This window comes from Pelodiscus sinensis, chromosome 7 (genome assembly GCF_052426305.1).
Source record: "Pelodiscus sinensis isolate ZL-2025 chromosome 7, ASM5242630v1, whole genome shotgun sequence".
Lineage (NCBI taxonomy): Eukaryota > Metazoa > Chordata > Testudines > Trionychidae > Pelodiscus > Pelodiscus sinensis.
In genome coordinates this window covers 72,946,440-72,958,598 of record NC_143058.1, presented here as the reverse complement: position 1 = coordinate 72,958,598, position 12,159 = coordinate 72,946,440, and the positions used below count along the sequence as shown (strand labels likewise).

Below are 12,159 nucleotides of genomic sequence, written 5' to 3'. Positions count from 1 at the left end.
CATTAATTTTTTTTCTAATTTTAATTTTATCATTTCTGAGTATTTTTTCTAATAAGCAACTTTTTTTCTCTTAAGGAATCAGATGGAAAATATTTCATGTTTCCTCTTTCAAACCATAGAAAAACCTACAGTCATGTCCATTGTCAAAGCAGTATGATGGTGAGAATATACTTGCTTTCTATATTTTTATAAATATATTTGTTACCTGATTTTAACTTTATGAAACGGAATGAATGTTTATGTTTAAACAGCTATACTGAGAGAACTTCCCCAGTAATTTTTAAACAGAGCTAGCTTTTAGACAGTTTGTAATTCCAGGCTATTATTTGTGTAGGATAGCTTCATTAGTCTGTATCTGCAAAAACAATGAGGAGTCCTGTGTCATGTTAAAGTCCAACAGATTTATTTGGGCATAAGCATTTATGGGCAAAGATCCACTTCGTCAGATGCATGCTCCCCCTCTGAAACTTAAAACACTGTAACAAACTCAGTGCCTCAGCAGGATGCATCTGACGAAGTGTTTGCCCAAGAGAGCTTATGCCCAAATAAATCTGTTGGGCTTTAAGGTGACACAGAACTCCTCATTGATTCAGCTTTTAACAAACTGGTAACACGTCAGCAGGGTGCATAAGGATAGTTAGATTGCGGCTGGCTAGTGTGGGGTGGACTCAGACCTCAGCTTGCTGTGGTCTAATTGTTCAGGTAGACAAGCCCTAAGACCAACTTGGAGATGACGACAGATTTTGCAGTTTACCTTTCTAAACTTCCGCAGCTTTGCTACGTTTCTCAACCTCATTCCCTATTGTCATAACTTCAGTCATTACACAAATTCTGGTATGAAAATTGTCAGCCTTCAGCACAGCTGCTCCATCTATCCATTTACTGTCAAATTAGTTGGAATTATAGTAAGAATAAAATTATCAGACATATAGATGAACATAATTTGTTGAGGAAAAGTCAACATGGTTTCTGTAAAGGGAAATCATGCCTTGCTAATCTACTAGAGTTCTTTGAGGGGATCAACAAACAAGGGGGATAAGGGCGATCTAGTGTAGAGTAAAACTCCATTGGTCCGGCATCCAGTGCTCTGGCACTCCTGATGGTCCGGCACTATCAGGAACCCGGAAGTGCTCTGGCTGCCGGATAATTGGAGCTGCTCTGCGCCCGGCTTCCCCGATTAAGCCGTTGCTGAAACTGACCAGCAGCTGAATCGGGGAAGCCGGGGGCAGAGCAGCTGGGGTGCTGCCAGGTTGGTCCCGTAGTGCTGCCCCTTGGGGCTGCGGGACCAACCTGCCAGCATCCCAGCTGCTCTGTCTCAGGTGTCCCCGATTCAGCCGCTGCTGAAACTGACCAACAGCGCTGAATCAGGAACGCCTGGGGCGGAGCTGGACTATCCGAAGGGGGGGCTATGAAGGGTCTGGGGTGGCATCCCTCCCTTTGAAGGAAGGAATAAGAGCCTCCGGAAAAGGGCGCTTTTTCCGGAGGATCGGGGCCAGTGTAGACGCTCTTTTCTGGCTTTTCTAAAAGCCGGAAAAAAGCGGCGGACATTTTTATTTAAATGCCGCGGGGGATATTTAAATCCCCCGCGGATTTCCTTACTACGATAGCTGAAATTAACATGCCCCTTCCGGAAAAGGGGCCAGTGTAGACGTAGCCTTGATGATTAACAAAAAACACTGTTGTCTGCAGTTTAACTATAGTACATCTTTTCAGTAGCTGTTACAAAAAACAGTCCTTAAACTAGAATGCTTGATTACAATTATATAAATAATGCTTTGGATTTGTACAACCCTTATCAATCTCCCCTTCTTATCTGTTGTCTTCCAAACATTTAACTTTGAAATTTTCTTGAGAGGTTAGCCAGGAATATAAAGGGCTCAGCCTGGGCTGCGAGGGGCTCTGACCTTGCTGCTGTGGGCTGCTGGGTATTCCAGCCCAGCCCTGCTTGGCACCGGCTGTTGGGGGCTTCTGCAGGGCTCCAGCCCTCCCCTTTGCAGGGCTCCAATCAGGCTGCCAGTCTTTCTGACTCTGGCCCTCTGCCATGAGACTCGTGATCTCAGTGGTCCAGGAGCATCCACGGTCCTACTGGCCCTTGGATGTTGCTGGACCAGAGAGTGCCAGTTTTCAGAGGTGCAGCCTGTACTTCCATCTCATAATCATAATTTGGAATTTGATACCACAGACTTCTTGGCAGCCAACAAAATGTCATTAGTACTCTACAGGATCAAGAGATGATAAATCTTACGGATTGCAAATCTTATGGATTCCTATTAAGAAATAGGAAATTAATTGTACTTCATGAACAATTGCATTTTTGTGTTTTGGCTGAATTTGTAAAATCCCTCTTGGTGATTATAGTGAGGGCCACTACAGAAATGTGTGATAGTCTTCTCTTTTTAATAGATCTTCATGTATGTAAGTATTGCGGGAAGTTTAGAACAGTGTGTGATGTCTGATGAGGTGTCATAGTTAGGCAGGTATAAATTAAAAGTGGCTCATCAACGCTAACTCTAAGTTTTTTGGAGTTACATTAATTTTTATGTATAAACTTACACTTAAATTTTGAAGTAGTAATGCACATTTTAACATGGTATTGATTTAACAGGATACAAATAGCTGGATTTATGGATGTTTAAACAGTAGTTCATCTATGTGGTGAGTATAAAGACTTATTTTACTAGTTACATAGATCGATTTTTGGCATTAAATTGCTCTGTAATACATGATTAGGAGGAAGAACTACCGGGATTTAAGAATGATTACTGCTGTTAAAATTAATTATTTGGTACAATGTAAAATATTTAAATTAATTCAAAGTAATATTTATTGACCTAGTATTTTAAGAAAAAAGATAACTCCTTTAACCTTTATGGCAGTGTAATTTATTTTGTTCCTAATTTGTGTTTAATGGCACTTGAATATGTCCTCTGTCATGGGGCTGTATCCATTGTATGCAAGGGATGAACTGAATGTTCATCTTCTCTCCTTTCTAGTACTATGAAGTTATTGTCACTTCAGAAGTTGATATTGCATATGATGATGAATAGAATAATTTTTTTCAAGTTCCTTTAAGCTGTGAGAACAGTGGACACTTCTCTTTATTGTGCATTACTTTAGTACCAATTCAGATCTCAGTTCATTAATAGTTTTCATTATGCTTTTAAAAGCTGAGGCTGATACCAGCCAAATTTTGTGCATGTAGCAGTATTGATAGCTATACAACTATGTCAATATGTCTGAAATCAGATTTGCAACATCTCTGCTATTTGAGTTGCAAATTACCTTAGACCAGTGGTCCCCAACACGGTGCCTGCGGGTGCTATGGCGCCCGCCGGGGCATTTATGTGCGCCCGCCTAGTGACCAGGGCCAGCGCATGCGCGGCCCCCACCTGCCCCAAAAGATTGGGGTCCACTGCCTTAGACTGCAAAATTATACATTTAAGCCTTTTTAATCAGGCAACCCTGGAAAATAGGGTATGCCGATGTATAGATTTGGCGGGATGAGAGAGGGCGCCGCAAGGTATGGGTGTCAGTGGGAGCAGGCTGCTTACCTGGTGTCCTGCTCCCGGGGGCACACATGGCTCTGCATCATTTGTCACTTCCAGGCACATAGCAGTGGGGGGGGGGGGAAGCCTCAGGGGCACTGCCATTCCACCAGCTGGGGGCCAGGGGAGCGGCAGTGTGCAGAGCCGCTTCTTCCTCTGTACCACAGGTGTTCCCAGATGAGGTACACCCAGAATACAGAGGTTCAAATTTAATGTGCAGCACGTGGAGAAGTGTTCAGTTAAATGTAGTAGACCTGAACCTATGTCTTGTTTTTAATCTTGTCCATTTCTATAGAAGTGGGAAAAGACTTGTTCATTAATACACTATTACTGCGTACCTCCTTTCATAATTAATGTGTTTATTTTGTATTTTTGTACTTTAAAGTATTTTAACTTTTACAGCTGGGAAGGTTTTGATTTATCCTGGAAAGCTGAGTTGCTGCCAACTGTTAAGGTAAATTGTACTATAATGTTATTTTGTTGTAACAAAATAGAATGAGCATTTACATGAAGAGGTTTTGTGTGGGTTTATGAATAATTTTAATAAATTCACATTATCTAGACACGATGTCTAAGCTAGATTTCTACTTGGGATAAATGCTACTTGAGGGACTGTGAAACTATCAATTAAAAAAAAATCAGATTTCTTCCCCATTTTTGAGGTTATATAAAAGTGATATGTATTCCTACAATACATTCTTTGAGCTGGAGTTCAGCTTAGAAGTCCATATCAATGACTTGATTGTCAGAGGTCCAGCTAGAAAGCTGAAGTTTTCAAAAGCAAATATTAATAAATTGGGCAATTCATTGTTAAGTCTGTAGGAAATTTAAAAGAACACTGTAGTATACTAAAACTACACCAATAAAATGAGGAAATTGTGTTCAAAATCATTTTGGGTCTATAATTAAAGGAAATAAATAGACTCTAAACTATATTTGAGTTCTAGAATGCAACTTGACTGATCTGACCAAGTTAAAACATTTTTCTGTCATTCTTCTTACAGAAGGTTTAGTGTGTCGTTTATATCTTGTAGACTTTGTATAGTTCTTCTCTATTGGCAAACAATTCCTTTAACTTCTAAAGCTGATAGCACAATTTTCAGCCACATAGATAAAGAAAACTACAGGGTTCAAACAGACCTGAATATTGTGTGATATACAATTGTTAATGAAATTCATCATAGCAAGAGAATATTTATCTAAGTTAATAATTAGGGCTGTCATTTAATTGAATGTATCTCACACGATTAATTAAAACATTAATTTTGATGAAACAATTAATTGTGATTAATAGCAGTTTTAATCACCTTGTTAAACAGTAATAGAATACCAATTGAAATTTATTTAAGTACCTTTGGATATTTTTCTAAATTTATAAGTATGTTGATTTCACTTACAACATAAAATATTAAGTATACAACGTTACTTTATTATTTTGATTACAAATATTTGCAGTGGGGGCTCTTGTACATTTCAAAGGAGGAATGCAGAAGTGCCTATTGAGTAGTCAATGGAAATCCCATCGACTACTCAACTAGTAAGTTAACCGCAATTTAATATCCTTATTCCTAGTCTGCTTCTGTACCCCAGATGCTTCCCAGATCCTGCACCCCATCCCTATTGCTCTTGATGGTAGCTCTGTCTCATGCACTGTACCCCTCATTTTTGTCCCTAGAGCCTAAGGAGGTCCATAAAATCCACTAACTCCAGAACCCCAGAAAAGTAAATCTGGTTTATGGGAAGCCCTGAACCTCAGTTTCCCCCTTCCCTTCCCCTCACTCCATGGGGTTGGGGCACCAGAGGAGAGAGGTATCTCAGCTGGGGCCACATCAGTGAGTATTGTGGGGTTTTGGAAGAGTTTTTTTTGCTTCACTTGTGTGGTCCCCAACTGATTTTGTGGGTGTGAGTCAGTGACCCCAGACCCAAAAAGGGTTCCCCACTTTTCCCATAAATAAAGAAAACATTGAAACCTTTTGTGTTGGACATACTATTTTCCTTTATTTGAAATGAAGTTTGACAAACTAACATGAGAAAGTTAAAACGCTTAATCTGTTTCATAATTTAAATTAAACTATTCTTACTAGCTGCAACTGGTTCAGAAAATCATATCACTGTACTCAGCAGTCTAGTTCTCAACCTCGCCCCTTCCGGGTCGGTCCATGGCCACTTCTGAATTTGTGAAGTGGCCCTCCTTCCAAAATTATTGCCCATCCCTGCAATATGGCTATATGCCTTCCAATATAGCAACAGGAAAAGGCCTACAGCAGGTGTCGGGGACGGGGCTGCTTCAGCCCCACGAGGGTTTGGACAGGTCCAGCTAACCAGTTGCCGCACAAACATGAAAGTAAGCCTAATGCTTATTAGATAACCAGTTAGTCAGTTAACCTTTAACATCCCTAGACCCTACTCTGCAGCCACAGTCCTGGCACAGCCAGGTGCTACTCTTGTAGGGAGGGACCTGAGGCGAGTCCTGTCTCCCTACTGTAACCCCAGGGCATACCTGAAACCCGTAATTCCTGATACTGCCCCAGAGCTTGCACCCCCCCATCTTGGAGCCCTCACCCCCTGCAGTCTGCCTACTCCTGTGCCCCACCTCTGAGCTTCTCCTCTGTGGCTGCATCCTGAGCCAGAGCCCTAACCCTTCCACACACACTTCACCCCTCTGTCCCAGCCCTGAGTCCTCTCTCACAGTCCAAATTCCTCAGTCCACTCCACCACATATATTTTATGTGCACCAATTAGGGATGTAACATCCCATTTAATTAGTTAACTGGTTAAATGTTAAGTTTAACCGGTTAACTGATTAAAGAGGGGTGGGCAGGCTATTGTGGCTGCTGTGGGTAGGGGCTATTAAGTAAGGATGATGCTTACAGAGTTACTGGTTGACCAGTTACCCATTCACATCCCTAACACCAACATGGAGATGATATTTGACAGATCATCTCCATATTGGTGCATATAATAAAGTCATTCTGCACATGTGTGGAAAAAATTATAGGGAATACTGAAGGTGACCCAGCACATGTTTGTTTTAAGAACACTTTGACTCCAGATTTTACAAAACACAAAGTAGGTACCAGTGTGGGATTTCTAAAGAAAATTGACCCAGCACTTGACCCAGGGTTTATGAATGGCTGCAATTAAGAAAAGGAAGTACGATGAAGACTGCATTAAGTATGGCTTCATTGTCATGGGAAAAAAATGGGATTGGTCATCCTCAATGCGTAGTATGCCACACGGTTCTCAGTAATTATGCCTTCAGACCTAGTCTTGAATGACATTTGACGAAGAACCACAGCGCTTTGACAGACAAAACAAAAGAGTTTTTTGCAGCTAAACTTCAAAATTTGAAATGCGTGGAGCTGGACACTACTGGAGCTTTTCATCAAGCATCGGCCAAAATGGTAGAAGCATCTTATGAACTGTCATTGCTCATCGCTAAAGCCAAGAAAGTGCACATAATAGGAGAAACTCTTGTGAAGCCTTGCTTGTTGAAAGCAGCTGATATTGTGCTTGGTGTCGAAAGCAAGAAAAAACTATCAGAAATTTTGCTTTCTGACAGTTCCGTGAAATGTCACATCGATGATTTAGCGAAAGATCTTAAACTTCAAGTTGCGAAGGCAGTGTTGGCTTTTCCCTTTTTCGCAATTCAGTTCAACAATACCACTGATGTAGCACAATGCTGTCAGTTGCTCGTCTACGTTCAATTCATTAACGATAGAATTGTGAAAGAACTGCTTTTTTTGAAGGAATTGATGACCACATCAAAGGTTTCTGATGTTATGAAAACGATTTCCGACTTTTTTGAAGAAAATAGACTTTCCTGGGGTAAACTGGCTGGTGTTGCACAGGCGGTGCTCCAGTGATGCCTGGCTCTCGCTCTTGATTTCTGACATCAGTGAAAGAAAAAAATCCAGATGCAACCACGACTCTGTGTCATATACAGACAAGTGCTGGCTCCTAAAACCCTTCCAGATGACCAATGTGACTCGCTGAATTTGGCTATCAAAGTTGTCAATTTTGAGAAGAACAACACTTTAAATACAACACTTTTTGCGGCTCTTTGTGCGGATTTGGGAGTGGATCATAAAACTCTTTTGTTTCACACGGAGGTACAATGGCTTTCCAAGATTATTCGAACTGAAAGACAAAGTGGAAATTTTCCTCAAGCAAAAGAAAAAAGGAGTTATATCATGTGTTTACGGACCAAATGTTTCAACATTCACTGGCATACCTCATGGACATTTTTGAATCTGAACAAACTCAATTTGAAGCTGCAAGGAAACAACGCTGGAAACATTATAGCGCACCACAATGCCATCAAAGCATTTATGGAAAAAACCCAGCTTTGGAAACGTCGAGCGCAAGCTCAGACACCTAACTTTTCATCTTTTCCAACATTTTCATTGCTTGCTGAAAATGAAGGTTTCCAAGAAATTTGGAAAAAGGATGTGAAGAACAAAATTGTGTTTAATCTGGACTGCCTTGCTGACGAATTCATCCGCTATTTTCCAGACAACTTTTCTGACAACCCCATTCAAATTAGTACGCAATCAGTTCAACGTTGATGTTGATTCATTGCTAGAAGTATTGTAAGAACAAGCACTCAAAATGAAATACGATTCAAGTGCGAAAGATAATTTTGAAAACTCAAGCTTGGAGGAATTTTGGATAAAATGTTTCCCAATTTACTCAAAAGTTGGAGAAGAATCGCTACATATTATTCTTCCGTTTTTGTTGATGTACCTCTGTGAAAAAAGCTTTTCAAGTTTAGTCATATTAAAAATGAAACAAAGAAATCGACAATGTTGAAAATGATTTGCGTTGTGCATTTTCATCTTTCAAACCTAGGATTTTCCAACTCGTGAAAAAAATGCATCATCCTTCACATTAAATTAGTTTTGTTTCTATTTCTTATGTTAAATTACACTTTTATTAAATTTTTGTGCCAAGAAAAACTATTTGTGCTTATTTTTTATTTTAAATAAAATGTTTATTCCAAGTTTTTGTGTGTATTTTTTTATTTTAAATTATGAATGGAATTTTTTGTTAAAAGGGGGGGTTGGATGATGGTAAAGAAGAGATGGAGAGGCGCAAGGGTTTCTAAAAAATCAAGAAGGGGGCGTGATGCCGAAAAGTTTGGGAACCGCTGTAGTAGAGATTATTCTACATTACTAATTAGCCAGCCACTCACTGCCCGGTTCTGCGCAGCCGCCGGCCTCCAGGCGGGGGAGCACTCACTGCCCGGTTTCTGCGCAGGCGGGGAAGTGTGCCTCCTGCCCCTTCCTACGGCTGCGGAGGAACCGGGCGGTGAGCTGGTGTGTAAAAAAAATTTTGTATACCCCGCACCCAAGTATACCCCGCGGAGGGGGTGTGTCTGCAGGGTTTGTAAAAACAAATATCACCCATGGATTATATTCGCTAAAATATGGTACCCTTTTCAATACTGTGATTTGCAAATTTCTTCCCTGGCCGGATACAGGGATTTTAGGGCCCCTTGTACCACATAAAAGCTGGAATAGGAATGAAACTCTTGCCTGAAATTCTTAACTGAACCAAACTATAATTTTACTGTCAGTAATTTTTAAAATTTCTTATTTTAGGTTGTAACTCTGAAGCTTCAGGAATATCCTTCTTTGTCTAATCTTGTCATTTATGTACCAGCTATTAATGGCAATAAGGTAACTAAGATGAGACGAAACACTAAAACACTTGATTCAATTCAGCTTCTGTTCAAGATAACTGAATATTATTTTTGTCATTATTGGTTGCAAGGAAAATGTATTAAAATGAGAGTTGTGCTAAATACCTTTACAAAGTATAGCTTTGCCTGCAGTATGTGATTCAAAAGTAGATTTTTCAACTAATTTAATATCTAGTCTGCTGAAAGTACCTATAATTCCAAACATGAATTACAGATTGTATGCTTACTCAAAAAAAGCAGATAGCTGTGATTTTCAGTCTGGTGCATGCCAGTGGTTCTTTCTATCTATCGGTTTATTTGTAAGACAGTATGCATGTATGCTTTCCTAGCTCTGCATTTCATGTAAGCTGTTGCAGTAGCTGTTACAAAGCTGTTCTTTGATTGAGAAGGTCAGAGTAGGTGGTCTGTATAATCATGAATGAGATGGAAGATAGTTTCATAGAGAGACCATCTTTATGTTTATTTATAGTGCATATGTTAAGCAGCTTACACACGACTTTTATAATGGAGAGTAAGAAACACTGGTTTTAAGGTGAGGCAAGACTGTAATTTTAAATGAACTAAATATATTTTCTAGATTGTGGACCAAATTCTCTGCTGGGCTCAGTTCATATGTGCTGCTGCAGGAGCACAAAGCATGGTTACTGCTGGCATAGTTGGCCATATAAATATTCTTCTTCTGTTGGGGAATCCTTGAGGGGCATAGTCAGCTCGATTCCACTCTCTTTTCCCCCAGAGAATGAGGCACTGACCTGAAGATAGCTGCACTTTGTCCATGCCACAATATGTGGCAGCTGGGTCAAAATGAGAGCAAGTTACTGTAAAGCTATTCTGGCTTGCGCTAGTGACTGAACCCGCTGCAGGCCAGTCACTGTGTTTCAGCAGTCTTTTAGTGTTGTCCTCTGTCTGGGGTTCAGACAAGAATATGGCCAGACTCAATGCTCTAGCTTTATGTTCATTTCAGATCTCTGCAATAAAATATATCTATGTTGCAGTTTACTTTGGACTGTGAATTCTTTAAAGAGGATTCCCGAACAGTACAACTCCCGGTAACACATCTTTTTTCTTTTGGTAGGTATAATGCACTGCTCTTGCAAAACTTGAAAACTTAAATCAGGCCTTAAAATAGCTCCAAAGATCAATCTTTTATGTTTAAAGATAATTTCCTATTAAGCAAGCTTTATTTCACCCTTTCTATCAGATACTTCATAAATATCATATACTAGAAGATTTACCGGGCATTGCTTGGGTCCTTAATTCAATTGCTTTTTTAAAAATAAAATGAAAATGACATGTTTCGTTTAAATCATTGCTCTAGGGTGGAGCTGGGGATGAGGGGTTCAGTATGCAGACTTCCCAGGGGAGAGAGGACCATCCCGGACCTTTCTCACTGCAGCAGCCTGGGACCAGGGGAGAAGCACCTCTCCATGGCTGCTGCAGCTCCAGCGCGCATAGCCATGGCAGGGGTGTATGTTCCCCAGTTGGGCAGGTCCAGGTTCGTCAGGTCCCTGTGCTCCTCAGCCAGAGTGAGGAATGCAGCTAAAGGGGAGTTACTCATTTCATGCAGAATGACTGTTCTTCGAGAAGTGTCCCTGTGAGTAGCTCCACTGTTGGTGACAGGTTGCCTGGAGCTGCAGATCAGTTTCCCCTGTTGAGCCCATGCATGTACAGGAGGCATCTCACGGCACTCCCACTCAAGCATTCTACTTGTGCAGCCCGATCCCTCCCTTTCAGTTCCTCATCTACACCAGAGTAAGTGAGACTCCAAGAAGAGAGGATGAAGGGAGGATTGTGGAGCACCCCACGGGGTCTCGCATCTCGAAGAACAGTCGTTACTTCAGAAAGTGAGTAACTCTCTTCTTCGAGTGATGTCCCCATGTGTGCTCCACTGTTGGTGACTATAGAGCAATATTCAACTTGCAAGGAGGGAGTTGGAGTCGTTGGCAGTGATGGACAAAACTGCAGTGGCCACCGCTGAATCAGATGCGAGTTATGGTAGTATGGCATAACGTTTGGCAAAAGTGTAGTCTGATGATCATGTGGCAGCTCGATAAATATCTCTTAGGGGAACATTGTTCAAAAAGCCCATGGAGGCTGCTGTAGCCTGAGTAGAATGTGTTCATGGTGGGTGCTGAAAGGGCCTATTGGCTAGAGTGTGACATCTGACTATGCATGTCAGTATCCACTTTGAGATCCACTGGGATGAAATAAGTATACCTTTTGAGTGTTCAGCAATAGAAATAAAAAATTGTTGAGATTTACGAAAGGCTTGAGTTCTAGCTACATATCTCGAGTTCTAACTATCAAGTTCAGCAAGAAGGTCTGGTGTGGTGGTCTTAGTGTGACTTGGTCTTTTGTAAAGATGGTGTAGAGGGGCTCCGTCATAAGGGCCCTAAGCTCACTGACTGTCCTGAGGTAATGGCTAGTAGGAAGCAGACCTTCATAAAGAGTAAGGGAAGAGCAACGATGGCCAAAGGTTTGAAGGGGGGCCTGGTGTCAGCCGACGGTCAGGGCAGTGTGTGTGTGTGTGTGTGTGTGTGTGTGTTTTCGAGAAAAGGTTTAACGTCTGTGTCTTTACTGCTAGGACTGGGGTCCCGTTGCAGAGGATGGCCAGCAGGCCAACAGACGCCCCTTTATAGGAAGAGCTTATTACACCTCAGATTTTAGCTGCTAGAATGCAAGATTCCTTTGCAGCGGGCAGCCTGGGAAAGACTGAGAGGTTCCCCAACGGATCTGCCACCTGGGAGTGACACAAATCCAAACGCCCAAGCTCTTCCTATGCCTGTCCTTTTTGACCGGCTGAAGTTCTTTTAAATTGTGCTTGGTTCTATTACAGCAACTGAAGGAGTCAGGTTAAAACTTAAACAGTTACAGGTTTATTAAAAAAAAAACTTATAAAAGCATATGGTT

The 12,159-nt window shown here is 41.2% G+C and overlaps 1 protein-coding gene across 3 annotated transcripts in view; it reads left to right on the top strand.

Annotated features, from left to right (window-relative positions):
• Positions 1 to 12,159, top strand: part of PGAP1 (post-GPI attachment to proteins inositol deacylase 1) — a 66,749-nt gene that overhangs the window by 18,018 nt on the left and 36,572 nt on the right. For all 3 annotated transcript variants that reach the window (XM_075934243.2, XM_014570887.4, XM_075934245.2), the window contains exons 10-14: positions 76 to 159; positions 2,606 to 2,655; positions 3,948 to 3,999; positions 9,149 to 9,226; positions 10,245 to 10,320. In XM_075934243.2, the coding sequence (XP_075790358.2) occupies positions 76 to 159; positions 2,606 to 2,655; positions 3,948 to 3,999; positions 9,149 to 9,226; positions 10,245 to 10,320 (340 nt within the window). The remainder of the gene's footprint in view (positions 1 to 75; positions 160 to 2,605; positions 2,656 to 3,947; positions 4,000 to 9,148; positions 9,227 to 10,244; positions 10,321 to 12,159) is intronic.